This window comes from Panthera tigris, chromosome F3, assembly GCF_018350195.1.
Source record: "Panthera tigris isolate Pti1 chromosome F3, P.tigris_Pti1_mat1.1, whole genome shotgun sequence".
Taxonomy (NCBI): Eukaryota; Metazoa; Chordata; class Mammalia; order Carnivora; family Felidae; genus Panthera; species Panthera tigris.
Genome location: NC_056678.1, coordinates 64,450,984 through 64,478,355, shown reverse-complemented (window position 1 = coordinate 64,478,355; position 27,372 = coordinate 64,450,984). Strand labels below are relative to the sequence as shown.

Here is a 27,372-nt window from a genome sequence, read left to right as displayed (position 1 = left end):
AAAAGGCCCATGTGGACCCACAGGCCCCTGGGGAGGTGCTGCCTTACCTGCTCTTGCCACTAAGGGGCCCTGCCCCTGAGATTTCAATTTCTTTTTGAGAGAGAGAGAGAGAGAGAGAGAGCGTCAGCAGGGGAGGGGCAGAGAGAGTAGGAGATAGAGGACCAGAAGTGGGCTCTGTGTTGATGGCAGAGAGCCCAATGTGGGGCTCGAATTCACGAGCTGGGAGATCATGGCCTGAGTCGACCTCAGATGTCCATCCGACTGAGCCACCCGGGGGCCCCGAGATTTCAATTTCAACACACATTTGTGAAAGCTGGCCCATCTGGGCGTGATACGAGATTCCGTTCCATCGAAGGAATAGTTGTGTAGACCCGTCGGTCACAATCTAGTTCGTCTTAAATCTGTGGAAATGAAGATCACCCCCATTTTACAGAAGGGGAATCTGAACACCGAGCCCTGAAGGGATGGGGTGAGAAGCTTCCATCTTCAGAAATCAGAAGATTCACAGGAAGGGAAGAGTGAGAGACAGGAGCTCGGTGGTCCTCAGTCCCAAAGGCCACGTGAAGAATTCCCGGTGTGTTCTCATGGGAGACCCAAGGGACTCTGGCCTCTGGCTCTTTTCCTTCTTCCCCACTCGCCAGCGGGGCTCTAGGACACTAGCAATTTGACTGGCTGAGCGCACCAGGGAGAGGCGGGGCGGGTTAGAGAAGGGCGACGTTCAGGAGGGGTCCCTCAACTCAGGTGAAGGTGAGACATGCTTCTATTTTAGGGTCTGTTGAATGTCACGTTGGGGCTTCTCCATCCTTAGGACAAGTCTCTTTATTTCTTCCTTCACGTGTCTCCCTAGGGTGACTGCCTCTCACCTCACACCTGGTTCACTGCTTCAGTTCATGCGTACGTTGGTCGAACTCTGAAAGTCTCCCCCCCGCCACCCCCATGGCCGTACACTGACGTCTGCTTTCTGACATTGAACGCTTGCCATACCCGGATGCCGCCACGCGTGTTGGCTTCTGTCTATCCACACTTGCAACGTCTACCTTCCATTTGAGCTGGCTGGTCATTTTCAATTCTATTCAGCAGCATTTATTCACATCAGGGCACCAGGCATGGTGTTTGGGGCGGTGGATGCACGAGTGACTGACACTCTCATCTCTCGTGGTCACTCTTTAATGTCATGACGTCATGGATCCTGCCCTTAAGCGTCTACGAATAGGTGTTAGTCTGGCTCTGCAGAGAAACGGGACCAACAGGAAAGCGATATATACAACAAGGAGCTGGCTTGAGTGGTGATGAAGACTGAGAAATCCCCAGGTCTGCAGTCAGCCAGCTGGAGAGCTGATGGTGAAAGCTCCAGTCCAAATCCAAATCCAAATCCTAGGGCGGGAGCACTGACGTCCCAGCTCCAAGACGGTCAGGCAGAGAGAACGAATTCTCCTCTACTCTGCCTCCTCCTTCTACCCAGGCTCTTAATGGATTTGGTGATGGGCGCCCGTACTGGAGTGGGGATTAACCTACTTTACTCGGTCTACTAATCCAAATGTTAATCTCATCCAGGAACACCCTCGTGGATACCCTTAGAATAATGTTAATAGCTGGGCACTCAAGCGCCCAGTCACGTGGAAAGCTGGGCTAGAAAGAAAAGCTTAAGAGGCTTCTGAAGTACAGCCTGAAGAAATATGCCCCAACCACCTCGTCCCTACAGAAAGACCACTTGCCAACACTCCATTTGGAGGGTGCGTCTGCACGGTGGAGAGCTACCCCTCCAATGGCTTCCCAGGCGACACCGTCACATGGGGTTGGTTGGGCTGGTCCAGCCAGCTGTCCCCTGCACAAAAGTTCCTGGGCAGAGGGGCAAGAGGAGGCTGAAATGCAGCCCACCCTCTGCTTGTCAAGCCACACACTTGGGAGGGGCTGTATCCGCCTCCGGAAAAGGGTTTTTTTTGCCTAATTTGCCCAAGGTGCCGTGTGGACCGTGGAGGCCGTGCGCCGGGGCCCCTCCCGGACACTGAGCGTGGTCAGGGCGTCCCAGGCGGTGCGCGAAACATCAATCCTTTCTACATATGGGGTTGCTGGGAAGGGTCATCACCTCCAGTCAACGAAAAGTCCCGTATTGGGGTGATGGTTTGCTATGTCCAGGTAAGATCCGAACAGAGGGAGTCTGGGTCTGGGGCATCTGCTGGAACACATGACGTGGGAAGCTCAGTGTCCGCAGAGTGAATGCCGTCCAGGAGCCTAGATCACATTTTCATAGGTTGAAGTCCCAGGAGGTTTGCCGTCCTGAGTGCTGGTCTTCCCCATCTGCGTACGAGGAGATGGAGCGACAGGTTAAGCATGAGCTGCCGCTGGGGAACCCCAGCCCCGGGCGGCACCCAGGACGGTTCTGTAGAGGGCACAGGGAGGTGCCTCCGTTTCCCTGGTGCTGGCGGAATCTGGGCCAGCAGGGCTCTGCCCTTTGCTGGGTCCCTTGCCTCTGCCTCCGGTCTCCCTCTCGGAAGCCCTTGTGCAATCAACTGCGTGGCCCACACAAAGGCAGCAGGCGGGAATGGGGGTATTCGCTCTGATTCTGACCGTAGGCTCAAACTACCAGTCTTCCTGGTTCGCAGCGGAGCGCCAGCTCCTTCTGAACCCCCATAATTGCACCTCACACAGCGGAGGGTCACTGCCACTAGGGTCCTGTGGTCTGATGGCAGGGAGCTCTGCAGGCAACCTTCCCACCGGCTGGCGGAGTCTTAGCCTTGGGGGTAGGGCTGGGGCTTGGGGCTGGCGGCTTCGCCACCGGGGGTTCCCAGGACTCCCCACTCGCCCACTGGCACCCCCCCCCCCCCAGATTCCCCAAGAGAACATGGCACGGGCCCTTAGTCCTGACATTCTGACCACCGACCTCCCCTACGGCCTGGTCCGTGAAGGGTCCCGTGTTCTCAAGGGAAGTGAGCCGCGCGTGGGACTAAGGCCACGGTGAGAGTGCCCCAGTGTGGAACTGGCAGGTGTGAGCTCCGCTTTGGGCCCGGCAGACCCACAGCCCTCCCCAGCCCGCTCCCAAATAAAGCGGGCCCAGGAGGAAAAAAGAATTTTCAAAGGACGCAGGGACCAATTCCTAACCTCCGTCCACCTGGTCCAGAGGACACGCTTCAAGATGCCGCAAGCCGGGAAGCCCTGATCGGTTCCTCTGACCAGTCCTTGCCCATATCATCGCCCGTGTCCTCCCGCTGTCCTTCCGATCCCGGCTCAAACAGGCGGCCACGCTGCCCCTCACTGCCCGCTTCTCCTTCCCCTTCCCTCCTTCTTTCCTCAGTCGCCCCTTCACTTCCCCCTCCCTCCTTCCTGCTCCTGAGCACTGAGGAAGAAGAGGTCCTTCTGTCTCATTCTCCAGGACCCCGGCTTATCTTTACACCCAACTGACCCGTGCACGGATTTCTCTTGCAAACTCCCAGACGCCCTGCCGGTTCAGCTCTTAATTCTTACTCCCGATCCACTGTAGCCAATTTCCTAATATTTCCTCCCGCTCTTGATTTGTTCCCATTGCCTCACTCTTTTCCCTTTCCCCTAGACTCCCCGGGTTCATACTGATCTCTTACGATGATTTTGCCCAGCTGCTCAACAGGCACACTAACAAAACATTTGATTCGCCAAGAGACCTCAAATCTGTCCTTCTGACTATAGCGAAAAAGGATCCTCAGACAGTGACATCCCCCAGACTGGAAGTCCTGTCACAGCACAGGACCTACCTCTCCTGTTTGTGTATTCCAGAGCAGGACACTGAGGCCCGGGGCCCTGTGAGTGTCACTGCTCCGCCGCAGATTGTTGTACAGGTTGCATACTGTAAAAGTCAACCGGATGTAGGGAATGTGGAACTGAAATTCAGCCTGTGTTCTACTTGCCGGTCTGGGTAACTGGTGTGGGTCTGTGTCTGTCCAGAGGGGGGCACCTGGTTTCTCTAATTTTGCCCCGTGAGCTGGTATGGCCCCAGGTGCTCTAGAGGCTGGCGTTTCCACACCAGAGTTCAGAGGCTCCTGCATTTACACGCAGGCCAGCTGTCGGATGGCCGTGGACCTGGGGAGGAGGACTCATGCGTGAGATAACTGCAGACCAAGGCCCTGGGCACTTAGTCTCGGGAAGTACAGAGAAGGGGACCGAGGGAACCCTCTGGCCCCTGGTGGGGTGGGCAGGGTACAGCAGATTGGCCGGAGCCCTTGCCGGAGTACGGGACCACAGAAATAAAAACACAACAAGGATTCACCTTCTCAGACTGCAGTGTGGAATAAATCCCGTTCACGGGCTCCTCCTTGGCGGGGCGCTCCTGTAAAACACCCATCTTCCCCTCAGTGAGGGGCCCAGGCGAAAACCTCTCGAGTTCCGCTTCCTGCTTCTGCCCCGCCTCCTGCCCCCTGCTCCCATGTCACTAGTCAGCCACCCCCAACCCCCAACCCCCTCACGGCCCCCAACCCCCCGCCTCAGCTCTGGTTCCATCCAGCGTCGGAGAGGGTCAGGGTCGGGTATGGGGAGGTGAGGGAGGGGCAGGCGGGTGAATGGCCAATGGGAGGAGGGGCTGTGCTGCAGCCAGAACAGGAAGTTGAGTTCAAGGGGACCTTTCAGTTCTGTGCCCTTGGAGGCCCCTTAGCCCCCTGTTCCTGTGCCAGTGGCCACCTAGTAGCCCTCACCTCACACCAGGTCCCCCATGGAAGGTGCTCCATCCCTCAGGAAGCCTCTGGCCTCACCCACAGCCAGGCCCCCATGTGGAAGCTGATGGCCTCCAGCCCTGGAGGCCGCCATGGGGTGACAGTTGGCCATGTTCCTGTCCTCGTAGAGGGGCTCCTGGCATCATTTTACTGACATGATGATTCTTGGTTGGAGACTCCAGATCCTTGGCCTGTTGTTCCCCGACTCCTGGGGGTGTGTGGGGAGGGGAGTGGCCCATGAGTAGTATCAGCTCACCTTGGACTGGGGGATTTCATCATAGATTCCGCCCTCTGCTGGTGGGGCATCTCTCGTGACCATGACATAAGCGTATATCGTTTTCCTAGAGATGGCATCTGTGTCACAAATAAACAGAGGAGCGCAGGGTGTGACAGGTGGCTGGAGTCTAGAGATGAGCTATTGTAACGTTCTCTTTTTCGGATAAAGAAATAAAGCCCTAAAGGGTCAAATGGCTCCCACTGTCCTGAGACAGATGCTCGGGTCCTTGGACTGCCTCTCTGTCTTCTGGGGATTTCGTGTGTTGTGGGAGGCACTGGCCCGGGCCTCACTCACCCAGGGCTCCGTGGGGACCCTGCCTGCTCTAGGGTCCACATTAGGCTGACGACATTCTCCCAGCCCCGAGTGGGCCGGCAGAGGACCTCCTCCTCCCAGGGCGTCTCTGGCACTTCGTGCTGACCGCCTGGCTGGCCAATTGCCTCTTCCCATGAGGTCTTGGTTCTTCAACCAGATTGATTCTCTCTAGTTAGACACCGTTTTGGACTCCTTCACTGTTACCACCTCAATGTTAAGCACATAGAAGACACTCTGTAAACATGCGTTGTCGTGGGGCCCCGGGGTGGCTCAGTGGGTTAAGCGTCCAACTCTGGCCCAGGTCATGAGCCTGCGCTTCCTAAGTTCCAGCCCCGCATGAGGCTCTCCGTTCTCAGCACAGACCCCACTGCAGATCCTCTGTCTCCCTCCCTCTCTCTGCCCCTCCCCTGCCCCCCCCCCCCAAAATAAATAAACAACAAAAATCCATGCACGGTCGCTTGATAGATCTTCACGGTCAAACACTGTCTAAGCTCCCTCTGTGCTCCGGGCTGTGTGTGAGGCCACAGAGAGGCAAAGACGGGAGAGACCAGTCCCTACTCTTAAGAATTCCTGAGCTGTTAAAGGCATTCACCCCAGTGTGTTCCTCTCCTTGGAACACTTCACGGTGAAGTTAAAAAGAGATGGCCAGAATCTAGGGCCTCAGAATCTAGGGCCTTCATACTCCAGCGCACCTGGGACCTTCCGCCCAGACTGTCTGCAAAGCAGAAGCTGAGTCTTAAGCAATCTGCCGTGAACTCATCTCTCCCAGTTGTCATCCAGGGGGAACTGCGTGGCTGAGAACTTACCAGAGTTCTTCCTGGAGGTCTTCAGGTAGGAACCTAAGGAATCAGACCCAAAGGAAAGTCAAGGAACATGGAGGCAGAGGTGGGGCCTCTCTACATCCAGGCTTGTTATTAGGATTGGTGGGGAAGGAAGGTTTCGGGAGATGGTGGGGTTGGGAGGCACAGGAGGGTATAATGATCCTCTGGGACCCCAAGATCAGGGTTTCTGAATTGCGAATGGCACACTCACAGAAGGATCCAGAAGGATCCAGAGGTACCTAGCGACGACCATGGAATCCTAAGTTAGTACATGTCCCTCAATGACTCTCCAAAGGTCATAGACAAAATGGAATTGGAAGTGACCCTGGAAACCCTTTAGTTCAGATCGCATTTCACGTGTTGAGAGCACTGAGCCAGAGAGGTAAAGACACCTATCCCGTGAAGCACAGCCTCTTAACTGCAGTACTCAACTCAAACCCAAATTCTGAGCCCACCAGATACCGGCGACCTCAGGAAGAGATTCTGAAGCGCACTCAGGGCACCGGCATCCAGGACGAGGGGTCATCACTGGAGGTGGTGGGGTGGGGCTCAGAGGAAGGCAGGTTCCCTGGAACAGAGGACCTCTCCACACCACCTTGGATAAATGACTCCAGCCCCAGGAAGAAGGAAGGGGCGTTTCCACACTTTCCCTACTGGAAAAATCTTACCTTGTCCTCTTTTGCACAGAAGGCACAGAAGCAGTGAAGGCACAATGACAACAAACAGAAAGAGCACGGCCAGCCCGCTCAGCAGCCCAGTGTGGCGGGGACGGAGGCCCGCTGCCGTGTCTGGAAACAGAAGACACAAGGAGACTTGGCTCTCAGGAAATAGGCCCACGGGCTTGCCCCCCCCCAGGGGCACTATCAAAAATGGGGTCCCCTCCAGGGGGGTGCCAAAGCTCCAAGGGAAACTCTCCTTTCTGCTATCGAAGGTCAGGATTAGACACGGAATCAGAGGGCCAAGCGGGGGCGGCCTCCGGAACACCCCAAGTGCCTGGCCTCTCTCGGACAGCTTTGGGCTCTTTGCCAGGTCCTCCTGGGGGGGGGGGGAGATGTCCCTGGAGACCGGGCCTGGCGTGAGGGAGGGACACTCCACTGGGGAACGAGGCCCAGTTCAGGCCTCGCCGCTCGGAGGCTAAGGAGAGACGGACAGAGCTGCTCACCTGCACAGAGCTGTCGGGCCAAAATGGAGTCGGAGCTGTTGCTGACAGGGTTCCAGGCTGTACATGTGTAAGTCAGCTCTTGGCGGTCAGGGGTCTGGAAGATTCGAACGACATTACCCTCTTCCCCCAAGGGGCTCCAACTGTATGTGACATTCTTTTCTTCGTCTTCCACAGAACATGTCAGTGTGACGTTACAGGTGCTGTTGACAGATGCCATTAAACTCTGAGTGATCTTTGGCTTCCCAAGCCGACCTGGGAGGGGAAAATGCACGTGTCCGTAGTAAGCTGGAGCCGGCCTATACCAGCCTGTGAGAGCCAACCGCTAAGTCTTCAGAAATGTTTTTAATGTTTATTTATTTTTGAGAGAGAGAGAGTGGGAGCGGGGGAGGGACACGGAGAGAGGGAGACACAGAATCCGAAGCGGGCTCCAGGCTCCGAGATGTCGGCACAGAGCCCAATGGGGGGGCTCGAACTCACGAACCATGAGATCGTGACCTGAGTCGAAGTTGGACGCCTAACCGACTTAAGCCACCGAGGCGCCCCCAGAAATTTTTTCAAGAGGGCGGTTAAACACAGCCATCGTGAAAAATTAAATTATAGAAACTTACAAAGAACTACATTGCATTTTTAAAAAAAGCTAACACGTACTCAAAACTCACCGCTTTCTTTCTTTTTTTTTTTTTTGGACAATTACAATTATCTGTGCTCTAAAAGTTACTCACATCTGTCGTATCTGTCTTTTGTCACGCTTTACAAAGTCTTCCCAATTCTGCCTGTCTTAAAATGAGCCACGCGCAACGGGGATATTTACACGGCAGAAATTGGCCAAGGTTACAAACTTGGGCTGGAGCGCCTGCGTTGCTGATGGTCACTCTGGACTGAAGAAAACAGTAGGAGGAGGATTACTAAAGCAGATTCGGCTGCAAAATGCCTCCAGTCTGCAGCCATTCCATTGTGAATAGCACCAAGAAACGAGGAAATCTTCTTCCGGCGTCTGAAAACGGTTATCCGATTCAGAAGTTCCTCACATCGATGTGCAAGTGAAGCTCTGTAATGAGTTTGTCGGATCACTTTTTCCTCATCGGTTAATGTAACGCAAATACCAACCAATATTCCTGTTGGCTTCTCCATCGATTGCAACGTAGGTTGCGTGGCATAAACGTCAGCAAAAATCTGTGAAAGCATCTGGAAATATAACTGGCTCTATGGGATGTACGATAAAGACTCCTGTATATTTTATTATCATTTCTGAAATCGTGTGTCGCACATCCTCTGTGTCAGTAAAATCTCCGCGCGTGAGCACGCACATACGGGCCATCGAGAACCCGCTGAACATTTATCAGCACCCCACTGCACGAAGCAGTCTTTAAAAACATTTGGGGGGGCACCTGGGTGGCTCAGTCTGTTAAGCAACCTACTCTTGATTTTGGCTCAGGTTACGATCTCACAGTCTGTGGGATTGAGCCCCGAGTTGGGTTCTGTGCTGACAGCGAGCAGCCTGCTTGGGATTCTCTCTCTCTCTCTCTCTCTCTCTCTCTCTGTCTTTCTCTCTCTCTCTCTCTCTCTCTCTGCCCCTCCGCCACTCACACTTCCTCTCTCTCAAAAGAAATAAGTAAGCATTTAAAGAGGTTTTTTTACTCTGTTTTCTGGTGTATTTTCGTTAAGTTGTTTTGTTTTGTTTTGCAGTGCCCATGGTGAAAAGTTACAGTCTCTCTCTCTCTCTCTCTTTTTTGGGGGGAGTTGACTCTATGCCTCTTTTATTTTTATTTATTTTTAATATAATTTATTGACAAGTTGGTTTCCATACAACACCCAGTGCTCATCCCAACAAGTGCCCTCCAGTTACAATCTCTTTAAAAAGTTCACTAAAAAAAAAAAAAAAAAAAAAAAAAGTTTTTACCGAAGCACTCAAAAGGTAAACTGTACAAGTTGTAGGCTAGGAAAGGGTTAACTGAAGAACAATTTATATTTAGTTTGAAGTAAGAGCTATCTGGGGCCAGCAGAAGGAAGGGGGAAGATCTCTCTTTTACCAGCAGATAAGAAAACGCCCACATTCAGGGTTGGTAAATTTAGTTCATGCTTGGCCAAGCTGCGGTGCTGGGTTTTTTCCTTCCACCATAGTCACGTGGGAAGGGCTCAGAAGGAACCAGCATGTAGCTTTCTAATTAATGTGGTGTTTCCAAAGTTGTCTGTGCATGTGAGGGAGAATATGGGAAGTAAGAAGCTGTAAAGGTTTCTTACTCTAACGTCACCAGAAACCCCGATCCTAAGCAGAGGGGTCCTCTCAGAGGGGTCTATTCCAGAGCAGAATTAGTGGTGACTTATGAAAAAACTCCCAACAAGTTTGAAGTAACCTTGATGAGCTACAGAGGTGACAGATACAGATGTATATAGCAAAAAAAATAAGCCTTTGTGTGTGTGTGTGTGTGTGTGTGTGTCTTTAGAAACTCGATTTACAAGAATGTTGAAGTCTCTGCTTGGTATTTACTTATTTTTAGAAAGACCTTTTTTTTTTTTTTTTTTTTTTTTTTGCTGGGTGTTGAAGTGGGGGAGGACTGGTAATGAATAAGAGCCTATCTCGTTTTTTTCAGCAGGAACAGAGATGTTACCAGAACCAGGCTGCTGGGCAGAGGTCAGAGCTGTGGTCGCGAGTGGGAAAGCCACGGCAGACCCGTGTCTAACCAGGCTCTACTGCTTTCTAGAGTGAGGACACATACAGCTTCACTGAACCTTCACTCTGTCATTTACAACACGAGGATGCTTTGTTCCTGCCAGTGTTGTTTGTTGTGAGGACTGAATGAGCTATTGTATATAAAGAACACCCTACTGTTGGGATGAGCACTGGGTGTTGTATGGAAACCAATTTGACAATAGATTTCATATATTGAAAAAAATTAAAAAATTAAAAAAGAAAGAAAGAAAGAAAGAAACACCCAAATGTCTGTCTATCTATCTATCTATCTATCTACCTATCTATCTATCATCTATCTATCCATCTACATTAATTATCTATGGGAAAATCAAAATCAACTAGCAACAATGACTGCCTTGGAGAAGGAAGAGTTGCAATGCACTGTATTGTCTTTCTCTCTGTGCATATATTGCCTAAATATGTGTGATTTCTCTGTATTTTTCAAAATTAGGTGGTAGAATGCCAGACACAGAGAGTTCAATAAATGTCAGTTCCCTTCTCTTCATCTGCTCAACCACCTCCCTAAAAGGTACAGATTTTGGTATGTGGGCAATCTGACTTTCTCCGAGACTTTCCCGTGGTCTGTCCTAACCGCAGGTGGCATAATACCTTCCAAAGGTCGAGTGGGTAAAACTGAACATAAAAAGATGAAAACAAACGTCTTGAAATTGAACACCCTCTTTATTTTCCCAAAGTTCTTGAATGAACCAGGTATTTTCTAAAGTGTCCACGGCAGGGTGCGGTTCTTTGACTGTGTTACGCGTGCCCAATCCAGAGCCTCCTCCGTCTAGGAAGCCCTTCATAATTAGAATTTAAAATAAGGACTAAGGGTTAAAAAGTTAGTAATGACTAGTCATTAGGCATCAACTGTAAGGCATGGGCTATACTAGGAGCTCTCTCCTTTAATCACACCTGTTATAAGCTACATTCTACAGATGAGGACATGTAAGCCCAGAGAGGGTAAACAGCTTGGCTGAAGTCACACAACTGGCAAGAGATCCAATGCCAGCACTGATGCCCTTTCCACTACGCCTTCCATCCGGGTACAACCTGATTCAATCATGCTGTATGAATTGAGCACTTACGATTGTCCGGCACTGTGTTGGGACCTGGGACTTATTATGCGTCATTCATTCTTTCATTGAACACATACTTCGGAAGCACCCACCATGTGCCTGACAAGGTAGGTGTTAGGGATCCAGGGATGGACTTCATATACAAAGTCCCTGCCTTTATGGAACTTGAATTCGGCGGTTTAACTATATACCTGAATGGTATCTATCACAGTGTGGCTTAGCCACATGTCTGTGTTTTTCTGCCGTGAGCAGGTGGATGGTGAAATCCTTGAGACATGGCTCAAGGATGATGCATGCTAGAAATTACAGCTGCTCAATAGAAACAAAACTATTGTGATTCACTGTAAGAGTGAATCACTTTTGTAATTAAAATGTTTCTAATAGTCACATTAATAGTGAAAATACATTATATTAATTTTAGTAACGTATTTTCCTTAACCTAATATAGCCGAAATGTTATCTTAACCGCTAACCAACATAAAAATTATCAATGAGGTCTCTTAGCTTCTTTTTTTGGTGCTGAGACTTTGAAATTCGGCGTGCATTTTACACTTACAGTACATCTCGCTTTGGGCTCACCACATTTCAAATACTCGAGAGTCACATGTACCACACCAAGAGTGAACCGTGATGCAAACTGGACTTTGGGTGGTGATGATGACTTTATGTACATTTTCACTGTAACAAATGCACCGCTGGTGGGGATGTTGATCATGGGGGAGGTAATGTGTGTGCCAGGGGTGGGGGGTGGGGAGGTCATGTGTGTGTGCCGGGAGGGCAAGGTGCGTATGGGAGCTCCCTGTACTTCCTACTCAATTCTTCTCTGAACCTTAAACTTCTCTAAAAATAGACCTATTTAAAAGAGAGAAGAAAGTTCTGGAGACGCTAATGGCGGTGGTTGTACAGCACTGTGAATGTAGGTAATGTTACTGAACAGTACACTTAAAAATGGTTAAAATATTAAATGTTACGTATGTTTTATCGAAATAAATTTTTTTAATGTTTATTTATTTTTGAGAGCGAGTGAGAGCCAGAGTCAGCGGGGGAAGGGCAGAGAGAGAGGGAGACAGAATCCGAAGCAGGGAGACAGAATCCGAAACGTGAACTCGGGAGCCCTGAGATCACGACCTGAGCCGAAGTCGGACGCTTGACCGACTGAGCCACCCAGGCGCTCCATGTCACAATAAACATTTTTTAAAGAAAAAAAAAAAAAAAGAAAAATGGATTTACCATATGTTTTCATTCTTGGGCATTTATCCCGGAGAAACACAAACTTGTTTCATGCAGAAACTTGTACGTGAATGTGCATGGCCGCTGTATTCATAATCGCTCCAAAGTGGAATCAACTAAAATGTCCCTTGATCGATGGAACGGTGAACCAACCTAGTCCACCCATACAAGGGAATACTATCCAGCAATAAACAGATATAAACTATTGAGGCCTGCAATAATTAGGATGACTCAGAAGTATGTTATGCTGAGTGAAAAAACAACCAATCTCAAAAGCACACATGCCACACGAGGTCCATCTCTGTAACATTCGTGAAATAACAGAAGGATAGATGGAAGGAAGGGATGGGCATCTCCCAGGAGTTGGGGAGGGATGACCAGGAAGGACTGAGGGAGTCTTGTCGCCATGGTACAGTTAAGTACCTTCACTGTGATAGCGGTTGTTCGGTGCAAGCTACGCGTATACTCACACGTGAACAGGCTCCATAGACGTACTTTGTCAGCTTCCTGGTTTTGATATCGTACCACACTTGCATCAGATGTTACCACTGGGAGAGGCTGGGTGAAGTGCACACAGAACCTTCCGGTACAGTTCCCTACACCTCGCAATGCATCTACACTTATTTTAAAATAAAAAGTGTGTGTGTGTGTGTGTTGTTTTTTTTTTTAAAGTACTTTCCAGCATTTGACTTCGGTTCAGGTCACGATCTCACGGCTCATGAGTTGGAGCCTCACATCAGGCTTGCTGCCGTCAGCACAGAGCCTGCTTAGGATCCTCTGTCCCCCTCTCTCTCTGCCCCTCCCCCACCTCAAAAATAAGCATTAAAAAGAAGAGTGCTTTAAGGGGCACCTGGGTGGCTCAGTCGGTTGAGCGTCCGGCTTCGGCTGAGGTCATGATCTCTCGGTCTGTGAGTTTGAGCCCCGCGTCGGGGTCTGTGCTGATGGCTCAGAGCCTGGAGACTCCTTCGGATTCTGTGTCTCCTTCTCTCTCTGCACCCACCCCTCCACTCTCTGTCTCTGTCTCTCTCTCTCTCTCAAAAATAAATAAACACTTTAAAAAAAGAAAAAAAAGAGTACTTTCCATGCCCTATCTCCCCTGATCCTCTCAGTGACTGTGGGAAGTGAATAGTATGATTAGTCACATTTTATAGGAAAGAAAAACCAGGCCCATGGGACAAACCGCTGATTGAAGATTCCGTGGCTAGAAACAAGAAAAGGCACCTCCTCTTTGTTAGCATTGATGTATTTATACAAGCATGTACAAGGGCAAAAAGATTTAGGGAAGCCAATTGTCAGAAATGAAGGCCTTCTATAGACAGCAAATTTGCAAAACAAAACAAGCCCCCTGGGCTCCCGCAACTTACGATAGATTTGCAGGTTGTAGCGCCTGGTGGTGGTGACCGTCGTTTCAGCCATCTTCAGATTTATGTCAGCCCTGTAGATGCCCGAATCTTCCACCCCCAGATTACTGATCTCCAGGTTGTAGTTCTGGCGGGAGACATTTATTCGGTCATTGTAATGTTGGTGGGTCACAGTGACTCTGGGTGCTGTTCCTGGGTCTCCTGGCGTGACGAAAGCAACAGACGTCTCAGAATTCCAAGCGATGTTGATAACTTGCTGCGGTTGTTGGATGTTTAGGGGGAAAGTGACCGACTCCCCCAGGATCCCAGTCACCGGCAGGATGTCTGTGTCACTTCCAGCTGCTTCCAGACCTGGGGACATACAAAGAAAACCATAGCCATCTGACTGTACCTTTGGGAATTCCCTATCTCCCCAGACTTGAGCCTCCCTGAGGATCCGCCCCAGATACAGCTCATCCAGCTTCTGGAAGTTTTTCTTCCTTTTTTTTTTTTTTTTTTTTTAGATATTCTACTCTGCATATAATGTTATGATGGCTAAATTGGCTAAAGGGTTCTCATTCAAAAACTAAGTTTCCAGTAAGTTTCAAGGGATCTATTTCATTAGAAACGTTTACCTAGACTTACAGACCCACATCTCTAAGAGATTTGAGGGATGACGACCATAAACCTCCAGAAGGTTCGAGAATTAAATGTCTTTCTTTCCCCAGATCATATTGCCAAGGACGGCTGAGGTGACACAAGAGCCTGGCTGCTGTGGTCTCTGCAAAAAGAAAGTTACATTTATGCCTTTATTCTGGGAAGATACTGGCAGAGAGCGCTTTAGAGGCTCTGGAGTAAATATTCCCCAGGCTGGTGATAGGGGGAGGTCTTTTTTATTCACTTCTAAATCTCCAGTCTCTGGAAGAGTACATGACATGCAGCGGGTGCTTAGAAAATATTTGTGGAATGAACTAATAAACGGAATTCACCTCTGTGTTGCCTGGAATCTCTGGGAACAACTTCTGAAGTAAGCAAAATTCATTTATTCGTTCATACATTTGTGAACGAATGCATGTATTTATTCCAAGTCGGCTTTATTCTAGAGACTACAGCAGGTATTCATTAATTGCATTGACAATACCCGTGTTTGCCGAGCATAATGTAAGGAGCTGGGGGATACAGTGGGCGAGTAAAAATTGATAGAGTTCCTGTTCTTTTTCACAGTTAAAGGAAGAGATCAGTGTTGATCAGAGACCCACAGATGCTCAGATACAAAATATTTAGCGGGCTCTCGAACAATACAGATTTGAGCTGTGAGGCTCCGCTTATACAGCCATTCTTTCCATAAATGCAGTCCAGTCCTGTCGATGTATTTTCTCTTCGTTATGATTTTCCTTGGTGTCTTTTTATTTTAGAGAAAGAGATCATGAGCTGGGGAGAGAGGCAGAGGGAGAGAGAGAGAGAGAATCGGGACTCGATCCCACGACCCTGGGATCGTGACTTGAGCCGGAATCAAGAGTTGGACGCTCCACCAGTGGGGCTGCCCAGGCGTCCCAACCTTGAAATTCTTAATGTGATTTGAACAAGGGCGTGGACGTCTCCATGCCGCGCTGGGTTCTGCACTTGGGGCCAGATATCCCATGGCTTTTTTAAAGTCAAGCCCTCGCACCCAAGTGCTCGTCTGGTCTGTAGATTCCAGTTACATGTGAGAACAGGATGTGGTTTCTCTCTTCCAACCCCAGGAGTGTGGAGGCAGTTTATGAAGACGAGCCAGGGCTAGAGTTCATGGTAATTGTGCCACCACAGAGTGGAGGGTGTGTGATGCTGTTTTTCAAACACGATTTCGCCCCCAGAGCAAGTTGCTCCGGAAGTGATGCTGGTGTATCATATGGTGATGAGGCAGGCGCACTGGTAGGTAGGTGGAGCCGGTGAGGATCCCAGGCTCGCTAAGGAAAGGCCCGGGGCTCACACACGCACCCGACGCGGCCTCTGCCACCTTCAGACCCTCCAGCTGTGGTCTCAGAGAGGTGGCCACCGGGCACAGCATGGAGTGGAAAGATAAGGAGGCTGAAGATGTAGGGTCTGGCACTGCAGCTTATCAGCCGGACAACCTCACAAAGTCACAGAACCTTCCTGGGTCTCGGTCGCTTCATCCGTAGAATGGCAATAATAACCCTAGAACCTGTGCTACCTAATTAGCGATCGGCAAACCAGATGACCCGCGTGGAATGTTTTGTAACCATCATGGCGCAAGAAACGTGAGCTGCTTCTGAGGCCGATAGCGATGATGAGGAGGAGGATTCTTGTCTTCATCACTTTCTTCAGCATCACCTTTGTAATTGGTGCATACCGTTTAGGGCTTCCTAGGCCACGCCCACGATGTTCCCGATGGTACCAGGACCGTGTCGAAGAAGATGTCAGGAGCCATTACTAAGGGCTAATTCAAGTAAAGGCCAGGGAGAGTTTTCGGTACCACTCCACTTGATGGACTTGATGCTTCTCTTCAGACTTCAGGTTTTAAAAAAGAATCTCTAGATCAAGCTATCCCAATATTTATTTTGCTTGGTGCTGTAGGGACTCAAACACTATATTAGCACCGGAGGGGACTTAAGGAAAACCCCAATTTCCGAGAGAACTCGTGGTACAAACGTGTCTTAAGGACTTACCATGTAATACACTAGGCAAGTCTCTGACCAAGACAGGGTGTCTGCCTTTTTTTTTGGGGGGGGGTGGAATTTCATAACTTCTTAGGAAATAAGACACACAGATACACATAGCTCTCCTTTAAAAAATGAGGTAGTAAGTGGTAAATTCAAGTGAATGGTAGAGACAGTAATTACAGTAGGAATCTAAAGAAGGGAGAGATCACTGAGCTACAGAGGTTAGGGAAAACCTTTTAGAGAAAGCAGAAATTGAGGAGGACCTTGAAAGAGGGAATAGAATTTTACTGCATAAAAAGGGGAAGGGTGGGTGTCTCAGGTCTTTGGGCCCTGAATAAAAGGTCTGAAGCAGAAAAACATGCGTGTGGGTTGCACGAATATGGATTTGCATAACGGAGTAGAAAGAGATAAGGTGGAGATATATATCTGGTTTAGATATGAGGCAGCTTATACCACAGAGGGGAACTATTAAAGTTTTTGAGAATGAAGATTAAAATGATATTTTCGCGTCCTAGAACTACAGTAAGGATGTGTAGGAAGAATAAGAGGAAAGAGAAGCTGGGCTTGAGAGACCATCTTGGAGGCCATTGTAGCCATCTGCACATGAACCTGAGAATGAAAACGCGAATGGAAAGGAAGTGCGGAATTTGAGAGATAATGCAAAGAAAGGCAAGGAATAAGGAGGAATCCCAGAGAATTCAACCGCTCAACAATATGTTTGTGGGCATCTACTCTGTGTCAGTGAAAACTGATAGATACTGGAACGCTAAGTTTATGCTGGAAAAAAGTCCAAAGGAGAAAACAGATTTAGTGTTAGAAGTATTGAATTTGAGATGATGGTGGACCATCTCAGTAAGTAGTTGGAAGGATGGAAGGAGAATGGGCTCAAAGTATTGCCTGGGGACTATGGCAGAATCTGCCCGTCATTTCCAATATGTGTTCTCTCCCTCATTCTTAGCAAGAGAATGCCGAATTTTTAGCAGGGGGTACGGTCACTCAGGATAAAGATTACATCGCCCGGTGCTCTGCTAGCTCACTTTGGTCATATGACTAAGTTCAGGTCAAGGGGATGAGAGTGGAAGTGTTGTATATGACTTCTGTGTCTTTAAGAAGAGGGCGTTTTGCTCTCTTCATCTCTTCCTTGCTTCTTGCAGGCTGGGATGCTATGACAGCCGGATCTTAGACACACATTTTGTATCAAGAAGAGGAAGCCAAGTACTGAGGACGGTGGATCAGGAAGGCTGAAAAAGTATCCCTCACAACTTTGTCAACTAGTCAGTCAATGGAACTGCCAGCTCCAGACTTTTTCATATGAGCAAGAAATAAACTTCTTTCTTTAAGCCGCTCTTCTTTTTGAGAACCGTCACTTGCCATTAAACTGAAATCTATGTGGTTTAGGAATCATCCGCAAAGAGGAAGGGATGGAAGGAGAGGTGAGCCACTCAGGAAGAGTAAGGCTGAAGTCCAAGGTTGCTTTGTGAACAGGGCTCACAGCCATAGAGGAGGCACTACCAAAAAAACCTAAATAGACCAAGTGGCAAGAGAGGCGCCAATACTGGACAATATCGTGGACCCCGAGAGGAGAAAGAGTCTCAAGAACAGATGTTTAGTGATTCAGAGTGTTCAAGTGGAATAAAGACTGAAAATAGACCTTGGGTTTGTCCATTAGCAGGTTGTTGATGGCCTTTAAGAATGTAGTACAAGTAAGATGATTCAACTGGAGGCCAGAGTCTAGAGGACTGAGAATAGAATAAGTGGTAAAAAGTGGAAAATCCTGATCATGAAAGAAAGGGGATAAAATAGAATGGTAGCTACAGAATTAGGTAAAACTAATTTATTTGATTTTGTCTTAAGATAGAAGAGGTGTCTACATATATATGGTCAATTAATTTCGGACAAAGAAACCAAGGACATATAATAGAGACAGGACAATCTCCTCAATAAATGATGCTGGGAAAACTGAACAGCCACACACAAAAGAATGAAACTGGACCACTATTCTATACCATAAAGATGAACTCAAAATGGATCGAAGTCTTGGATGTAAGACCTGAAACCATAAAACCTAGAAGGAAACATATGTGGCAAGTTCCTTGAAATCAGCCTGCGTGATGGATTTGTGAATGCGACACCAAAGGCAAAGGAAACAAAAGGAAAAATAAACAAATGGAACTACCTAGAATTAAAAAGCTGCTGCACAGCGAAGGAAACCATCATCAAAACACAAAGGAAACCCACTAACGCACGAAGATATTTACAAATCATATATCTCATAGGGGGTTAATATCTAGTATATATAAAGAACTCATACAACTCAGCAACGAAAAAAACAAACAACCTGACTAAAAAATGGTCACAGAATCTGAACAGACACTTTTCCAAAGAAGACATAGATGGCCATAGGTACGTGAAAAGATGTTCAACATCACCAATCATCAGGGAAGAGCAAATCAAAACCACATCTATTAGAATGGCTCTTATCAAAAAGACAAGAAACAACACGTGCTGAAGAAGAAGAGGAGAGAAGGGAACCCTCATACACTGTTGGTGGGAATGTAAACTGGTGCAGCCTCTATGGAAAACAGTATGGGGATTCCTCAAGAAATTAAGAATGGGAACTACCATACGGTCCAGCTATTCCACTTCTGGGCACGTAGCTGAAGAATACGAAAACACTAATTCAAACAAGATATATGCACCCCTCTGTTCATTGCAGCATTATTTACAGTAGCCAAGATAGGGAAATAATCTAAATGTCCATCAATGGATATGAATGGTGATGGATTACTACCCAGCCATAAACAAGAATGAAATCTTCCGTCTGCAATGGATGGACCTTGAGGGTATTATGCTAAGTGAAGTAAGTCAGAGAAAGACCAATACCGTACGGCTGCACTCATATATTAAATCTAAAAACAACAACAACAACAACAACAACAACTAAACAAATACTACAAAAACAAACTCATTGATATAGAGAACAGATTGATGGTTCCCATAAAGGGTTGGAGGGTGGGCAAAATGGGTGAAAGTCAACGACACGGTGATGGACAGTAACTAGAGTTCTGGTGGTGATCACTTTGTAGTGTATTCGGATGTCAAATCATAGTGTTACCCTTGGAACTTATATAATGCTATATACCTAAAAAAAAAAAAAAAAAAAAAAGACAGGAGAGAAGAGATTAGTTGGGGTAGGTGGTAGAGAAGAAGATGACAAAGAGTCTTCACATAAAGAAGAAGATTTCCCCGATCGGCCCTGCTCTAGGTTGGGTGTTCCTTCCTACTCATGGGCTCTCTGAAGCTCTGTGTTTTCCCTTCACGGTATGTGCCCTGTTATGTGGCAGTCGTGAACCTGTGTGTGTTTCTGGATGCTGTGAATGACCTGAGTGCAGGGACTTTACCCTCAAATCCCCAGACCCGGGACAGTGCAGAGACACAGACCACTAACACTTGCCGTTGAACAAAAGGTGGGATGGAAATGGTGGGCAGTGGAAACGCAGAGGGTTTTCAATCAGAGGAGGGTCATGTCTTAGTAGTGGAAAAAGGAGATGATACCTCAAAGGGCGGGGCATTTCGTATCTTGTTGTAGGTGTGGGGGTAGAAGAGAGGCCGCTCGGTGTGGTGGAGGGAACTCAGGTTTGAGCCAGGTGGGGCTGTATTCAAGTTCAATCCCTGACATTTACTGAGACCCTTATCGTTTGCTACAAGATGGGATGTAAAAACACCCACCTCACAGAATTGTTTGGGGGCACCCACAGGTGCTTAGTACATAGCAGACATTTTGGAGCAGAGAGGATAAAAGAGAAGATAGCCTGCATCTCTTTAGAAATGGAGAAGGTGTGGCCACCTGCTAAGAGGAAAGAGGGGAGGGCGGGTCTAGCTGGGAAGTGTAAAGATTAGGGTGTTGAATTCAGGTCTATCTGGACCTAGCTGTGCTATGTTGAGAAAATTGTTGAAATTCTCTTAGTTTCCTTACCTCTAAAATGTGGATAATTATTTTTAGAAAATTTTTAATGTTTATTTTTGAGAGAGAGAGACAGAGTGCGAGCAGGGGAGGGGCAGAGAGAGTGGGAGACACAGAATCCGAAGCAGGCTCCAGGCTCCGGGCTGTCAGCACAGAGCCCGACGCGGGGCTGGAACTCACGGACTGTGAGGGCATGAACTGGGTTGAAGTCGGACCACCCAGGCACCCCTAAAATGTGGATAATTATGAAACGCAATTGCGAAGATGTGGACTCTGCTTGACGCCTGGGACCCATAAATGGTAGTTGCCATTATTATTTCGATGAATGTAAAAATGTTGAGGAAGTGTTACTATAAGGAACATCCTAGAGAGTCGGTAACACATTGAGTAAAAGGATAAAGGGGTTGCTGACCAGCCTTGGGAGGCCAGTGAAGACGAGGTGACCCGTATTTACAACATCTCTCGATGAGGGTGACTTCCTGACTTCATACACCAGACCACAGACGGGAGGGGAGAGCATAGAAATACTACAGGAGAAGCAAAGGCAAGAAAAGGCCAGGACCCTGGGGTGTGGGCTTGGGGGTCCCCTTCGCGAAGAAAAGCCAGACTGCCTGAGCCTAGAGTCCTGGACAGCCATGAGACCCTGGGAGAGTTAGCAACCTCTCTGCACCCCAGTTTTATCAGCTTTAAAATGAAGCGACCAGTGGCACTTACCCCGTAGATGTGTTACAAGGGTTAAATGAGTTAATGTTTGGAAATTTCTTAGAACAATGCCTGGCATATAGTAGGCGCTTGTATGCGTTTGTTATAGCAAACAAAGAGCTGTGGTTACAGGGATGAAAATAACATTCCAGGCAACTCCAAAGGGACAAGGAGACACGTTGGAGGAGGCCAGCACAGAGCTGCCACCGAGAGCAGCGACGAGGAAGAGTGCTGTTGCCTAACGCCCATCTGTGTGCCCTGGCGTCTCCAGGATCCTTCAAAATAAGCATTTCTTGGGCTTTTTTGGGCTCTAACTAACCATCCCCTCCTCTCCTCCCACCCACTGCCTCTCCTGGATCAATAAGTCGGGGGAGAACCCCCCCCCCCTATTTTGCAGCCCCGGAAGGGGGGCTGGAGGTGGCTGCGCCCTACAGCCCCCGGAAGAGAGAGCAGATTACACTGAGTGAAGGGAAGCAGAGACCAGAGAGGAAGCAAAGGGTTGAGCAGCCAGTTTTGTGTCGTTCTCCATGAGGGTGGCAGGTCCTCGGTCACGAGGCTTTAAGAAAAGGAACCGACACCCCTACACGATACTCTACTATTGTCGGCTGGATTCTTTTTACTTTCTGTCATCTTCTTTGAGGTCTGGGCTGACTTGATCCATTTCTTCAAAACAAACAAGCGACAACAGACACGCACACAAGTTCTCAAACCCGGGTTGGGATCCTGGCCAACCATTGTTCCATCACCACTTGCCTCTATGGCGTACAATCAAAAGTTGAGTATAATGAAGAAAATATGGGTGCCTCGTGCCACCAACATCTGTCCCCCAACGGATTGCTCATACCTCTTTCTTTTCCAGCTTCCGTGCCACCAACATCTGTCCCCCAACGGATCGCTCATGCCTCTTTCTTTTCCAGCTTCCGCATAGGTAAGCCTAGTAACCCCAGATTTGCAGGTTCATTTGTCTCTAAGGTTCAGGACAGGAAAGATTTGATTCAGGAAACACCTGAATAGCCTGGGTGGCCTAGCACTGAAGCTTGGAGCTCCCATTGTGAAGACACGCTGACTGCTTGGTCAGTCACCATGCTGATCTCCAGGCCTGCCTCAGCGCTTCGGGCCGCCTCCTCTTAGTTTCGTGTTGGCACACAGATGCAGCTTCCCAGCCTCTATTTGGAAACTGGATTTTTGAGCTGATATCTTGATATCCAGTTTCCCCCGTACATATTTTTTTTCTTTTCTATAACTGGGCTTCTGCTTTGGAAGCCTTTCTGATTGTGGCAAAAACCTGCCCAAACCTCTTTCTAGAACAGAGGCTTTATCTTTATCTCAAAAGTCACTCTCTACAAGGACTCTGGACTAGTGACCAGTGGGATCTCGCCAGGACTCTCCAGCCACGAAGTCCTGTGTCTAACCCCCAGGATGATGGTTGGGGCTTATCTGTGGACAGATAGATACCCAGTGGGTCCACTCACCTCTTAGACTTCTAACTTCGACTTCTGGAATGCTCCTACTGTGTTATACGTTCGACAGGACATCAAGACCTTGTTGATATTGGACAGCCATGAGACCTTGGGAAAGTTAGCAGCCTCTCTCTTTGTTTACTTTGAAGAAGCTAATTTGAGTCAACTCACATCATATGGATATGACTGGTACTTGAACCATGTCTGGATATGGTCATTTCCTTGGATATTCTGCCTCAGTGGCCTGCCTACACTTCTGTTTATTGTCAAAGACTTGCCCACCAGCCCCATTCTCTGCCTGAATATTCCTGTCTTTGTGGGAATAAATCACCACTCTCCCCTGACAAGTCCCAAAATGCAATCACGATCAACAGTGGGGGCAGTATTTTCTTCCGTGTCAGCATCAAAGTGGGCAAAGGCAATCTTGTTCAGTGGTTCAGTCTAAAGACTTTGGAGTTCAAATCCTACTTCCTCCACGCTTTGGCTAAACGATCTCTAGTTTTCTGGGTTTCATCTGCAAAGTTGGGGTATGGATAATACTCGTCTCCTGTGCTATTGTGGGGATTAAGCTAAATAATACATACAGACAATGTAGAGCAATGATCCATAAGTGATTAGTCATCACTATTATCGCTGGAGGGCAGGAAAGGCAAGGTGGGTGAGGGGTTGAAGAAACTGAAGCAAGTGTAGAGAAAAGGAAGAATTGAAAGAACACAGAGAAGGAAACGGGCACGGAGCAGAAGTGGGGGCCTTTTCCGCCTTCTACCCAAGAAGGTGGGTGGCTAGACACGCGCAGAGTCAGTCAGGATCATAGTCACAAGTCACGATGAGAGAGTGGCATTTGAAGCATAAGACTGTGAGTCTTGGTCCTTTGAGAAAAGTTTTCCAACAAGGAAGAGTCATGAGTTTGCCTGCTCAGACTTCTCTTATTTCAGTGATTTCAGAGGAATCTTTTGGATATGTCATTTGCGAGCACCTTCTTCCATTCAGTAGGCTGTCTTTCAGTGTTCTCGACGGTTTCCTTCGCTGTGCAAAAGGCTTTTCTTTTCACGCAGTCCAAATAGTTTATGTTTGGTTTTTGTTGCCTGTGCCTCAGAAGAGATATCTAGAAAAATGTTGCTATGGCCCATGTTGCAGAATTACAGCCTGTGCTCTCTTCTAGGATTTTTATGGTTTCTTATCACACATTTAGGACTTTAATCCATTTTGAGTTTATTTTTGTATATGATGCTAGAAAGTGGTCCAGTTTCGTTCTTTTGCATGTGGCTGTCCGGTTTCCCCAGTACCATTCGTTGAAGAACATTCTTTTTTTTAATTGCATATTCTTGCCTTCTTTGTTGAAAATTAATTGACCGTATAATCATTGGTTTATTTCTGGGCTCTCTGTCCTGTGCCATTGATCTATGTGTCTATTTTTGTGAAACATGCTCTTGGTATTTTGATAGGGATCACAGTAAATCTGCTAGCACTTCAAAGAGCATCAAGAAATTGAAAACTTGAGGCTCCTGGGCAGCTCAGTCGGTTAAGTGTCCGACTTTGGCTCAGGTCGTGATCTCACAGTTTGTGGGTTCAAACCCCACGTCGGGCTCTGGGCTGCCAGCTCGGAACCTGGAGCCCTGCTTAGGAGGCTGTGTCTCCCTCTCTCTCTGCCCTTCCCTGGCTTGCACTCTGTCTCTCTCAAAAATAAATAAATATTTAAAAAAAAATTTTTTTAAGACGTTGAAAACTTAATGAGAGGAGGCCAGAAAGAGGGTAGCAGAAAGATCTCTGGCTCTGGGATGGGAGGAACCAATGTCCCTTTCAAGCCTTATAAATTTCAGGCTGTGAAACTTTAGGTGCATCGTTTAATCTGATCTTAGCTTATACTTTTTTTGTATGCAACGGGATTAACAATATCTATTTCTGGTAGTGGCGATCTCCATGGAGCTCAAATGAAAGGAGCCACAGTTTTAAATGGTCAAAGGAACCAGAGAGAGCAAAGTGTATTGATTTCTACCTTTTTAGGAAATCCCAACCCACCAGATTCTCTGTGTTCTAACACATGCCAGGAATTTGCTCGTCCATTTTCCCAAGGGGGTAGGAGAGACTATATGTAGATTTAGAAATGTCATCAGGGGTACCTGGGTAGTTCAGTCGGTTAAGTGTCTGACTCTTGATTTTGGCTCAGGTTGTGATCTCAGGGTCGTGCCATCGAGTCCTGCATTGGGCTCTGCCTTGGAATTCTCTCTCCCCCTACGCCTGCCCTTCCCCTGCTCACACAGGTACACATGTGCACGTGAGCTCTCTTTCTCTCTCTCTCTCAAAAAGAAAAAATAGAATAATAGAAATGTCGAGCGTAGTCAATTTTTATATACAGAAGGCTATTGTTTGAATTTAATGAGAAAATACAGGCAATGACAAGACACTCCCAGAGCTGTGTTAATGTTACATGGTTTTCTTTGTACTAACAACAACAAATATTCATGTGTCCTTGTAGGTTACTGTTAAGCCGGAGGTAAGAAAAACAGTATTTCGAGTTCTCCATTTCTTTTTTGAGATCTAACTCACTTGCAGAATGGAAATACCAGTCTCTTCCTCATTTATTTTAGAGGGTTTTGGAAGACAGAAGCAGAGTAATAATAGCTCTGAATGTGCTTTGAAAACAAAGGAGAGAGATAAGAGAGATAAAGTGTCCACGATGATAATTACGAGCAGGCATTACTCTAACCTCGGGGAGCAAGGACACATCCCCGGGAAGGGCACACCTCTGTCAAAAACCGTGCACCAGAATCTAAGGCCAAAAAGAAATGCTTTTAAGTTATTCCCAGTTTTAGATGGCTTTCTGGGTGGGCTTATCAAGTGCTGTCGCTCGGGAGCAGAGGGGTTTGTCTCAAACTGTTGGACACTGGGCACGGATAAAATTCAGAAATATAAACTCTAAAGCTGAAGGACAGTTACGTTTGGCTCCTAGGTCTCTCCCCAGCCAGTGGGATACCTTTTGAGACCCAGGGTGTGCGCACTGACATAGACCAAGAGGGCAAGTCAAAGTCTTCCTCGAGGGCGATTTCTGAAACTTAATGGAAGTCTAGGAAGGGCATCAACAAAGGTCGGAACTCACAGGTTTGCAGGCAAAGGAGCAAGGTCCACAGGTAGTGCTGACCCATCTTCTTCCAGCGTGTAATCATATGTGGACAGGAAGGCGTTCCTCCGGCAAAGAGACAGTTTCACGTGAAGTGCCCTTGGTCGGTTTATAGCCCCGACTAAGAAAGGAAGTGTGAGCTAGCAGATTGGGGAAACACTGGCCCATGTATTACGATGATAATTTTTTTCCCATCGTATAACGCAAAATGCCTAGCATTAATTAACTATTTATTCAACAAATGCTTATTGGATGCTTGCTGCGTGCCAGGCACTCTTCTGGGCACGGGCGATATAAGGAGCGACAAAGCAGCGGGTGTCTCTCCCTTCGTGGAGCTCGAGGTTCTTGCTGGGGAGATCAACCATTAAACACGCAATTCCCACAGAGGATGGTGAGTGTTGCAATAGGGAAAATCCGGGGGACTGGGAGAGCCGCGGGGGTCTCTAACCCAGGCAAGGTGAGTGTGGGGAAGGCTTTCTAGAGGAGCTGAGAGTCCAGCTGGGGCAGACCTGAAAAGCAAGTTCGCATTATTGGGCGAAAGGCGGTAGGGGAAGACGGAATAGGAAGAATGTGTTGACACGATAGGCGTCTAAAAATGGTAACAACTGGGGCGCCTGGGGGGCGCAGTCGGTTAAGCGTCCGACTTCAGCCAGGTCACGATCTCGCGGTCCGTGAGTTCGAGCCCCGCGTCAGGCTCTGGGCTGATGGCTCGGAGCCTGGAGCCTGTTTCCGATTCTGTGTCTCCCTCTCTCTCTGCCCCTCCCCAGTTCATGCTCTGTCTCTCTCTGTCCCAAAAATAAAATAAAAAACGTTGAAAAAAAAATTTTTTTTAAATAAAAATAAAAAAAATAAAAATGGTAACAACTCACATTATGTAATTATAGTTATATGTAATCCTATATAATAGGATTATATATAATTCTACTATATATAATTGTTTTGTGTATAGTTATGTTGATTATATACATTATTATGTACACAATGCATCTACTATATAATATAATGAATATAATTACATTATGATCGAGCCAGATGTAACACAGGACTGAACTGTTCTCTGGTAGAGACCTCCCACTCCCTGTTAGAAGAATATCAGGGGCCTCGTAGGGGTGTGGGGTGTCAGGGAGCGGTGGTGGGAGTAAATATTGGGGTCCAGAAGCCAGGCAGTTTAAACCCGAACCCAGCAGTTCTGGAGAGTGCTGGGGAAACAGAGGACATGGCCCCTGAGACCTAAGTAAAGCTTTTCCCATGGAGAGGAGTCCTTAGCCCCTTCTTGGGCCTTCAGGGTCATTCATCGACCTATCCTCCTCCTCATTCTTCATACATACTTGGCCAAAGTCGAGTAGTGGGTTTCCTTTATCTACCTAAAGGTAGCACATGCTGAGCTAGGCAGCTGTCTGGCACCGAAGACACATTGACAATAAAAATGAAACTTCCCAAATTGAGTATTTCATTTCACAAGATTGAACCATATTACTTTCATATTTTTCGCGAGAGGGCTTCCTGAAATATGTAATTGTTACACGTGCAAAAACACACATCAATCACGTATTCGTGGCACAGAGAAGGAAGAAAGAAGAAAGGGTATGGAGTTGCCAAGAGCTGCTGAAAAGCCGACTTTGTATTCTCTTTCTTCCGTCTTCATTCTCTGTAAGATGCTCAATCTTCCCTTACAGTGCACAGCCCTTGCTTGGTCTCAGGTCTATGTCTTCAAAAATCCTAGATTGGTACATGACTCAGGGATTTATCTCCTGTTGGGCGTGGACCGGTGTCTTATCTCTGTGTTTCAGCCTTATTGCCTGACAACTAGGCCATTTTTATCAAGAAGATACTAACTTCTGAGACTTCGTCTCTTGATATGATGCAGAAAGATACACAAGTC

At 47.7% G+C, this 27,372-nt stretch overlaps 1 protein-coding gene across 2 annotated transcripts; it reads right to left on the bottom strand.

Moving 5' to 3' along the window:
* Positions 1 to 211: 211 nt before the first annotated feature.
* On the bottom strand, positions 212 to 25,997 carry CD84 (CD84 molecule). Of its 2 annotated transcripts, XM_042975781.1 has the most exons (8): positions 25,470 to 25,997; positions 13,611 to 13,958; positions 7,249 to 7,500; positions 6,755 to 6,874; positions 6,072 to 6,104; positions 4,933 to 5,030; positions 4,238 to 4,297; positions 212 to 2,298 (listed from the first exon to the last, which is right to left on the bottom strand). In XM_042975781.1, exons 1-8 carry the CDS (start codon positions 25,534 to 25,536, stop codon positions 2,233 to 2,235), a joined length of 1,044 nt encoding a protein of 347 aa, XP_042831715.1. In that variant the 5' UTR covers positions 25,537 to 25,997; the 3' UTR covers positions 212 to 2,232. The 2 variants fall into 2 exon arrangements, with proteins under 2 accessions (XP_042831715.1, XP_042831716.1); XM_042975782.1 differs by lacking the exons at positions 212 to 2,298; positions 4,238 to 4,297; positions 4,933 to 5,030; positions 6,072 to 6,104 and adding an exon at positions 6,358 to 6,654.
* Between the last annotated feature and the right edge of the window lie 1,375 nt (positions 25,998 to 27,372).

Bases quoted from the DNA above. Each gene is read 5' to 3' on its own strand.
- CD84 (XM_042975781.1), bottom strand. From the start codon at position 25,536: ATGATTACACGCTGGAAGAAGATGGGTCAGCACTACCTGTGGACCTTG. The intron at 13,959-25,469 runs GTGAGTTCCGAC...GTATGTCCCCAG, and splicing joins GCTCCTTTGCCTGCAAACCT to GTCTGGAAGCAGCTGGAAGT. The intron at 6,105-6,754 runs GTAAGATTTTTC...CTGATTCCTTAG, and splicing joins TCTGTGCAAAAGAGGACAAG to GTTCCTACCTGAAGACCTCC.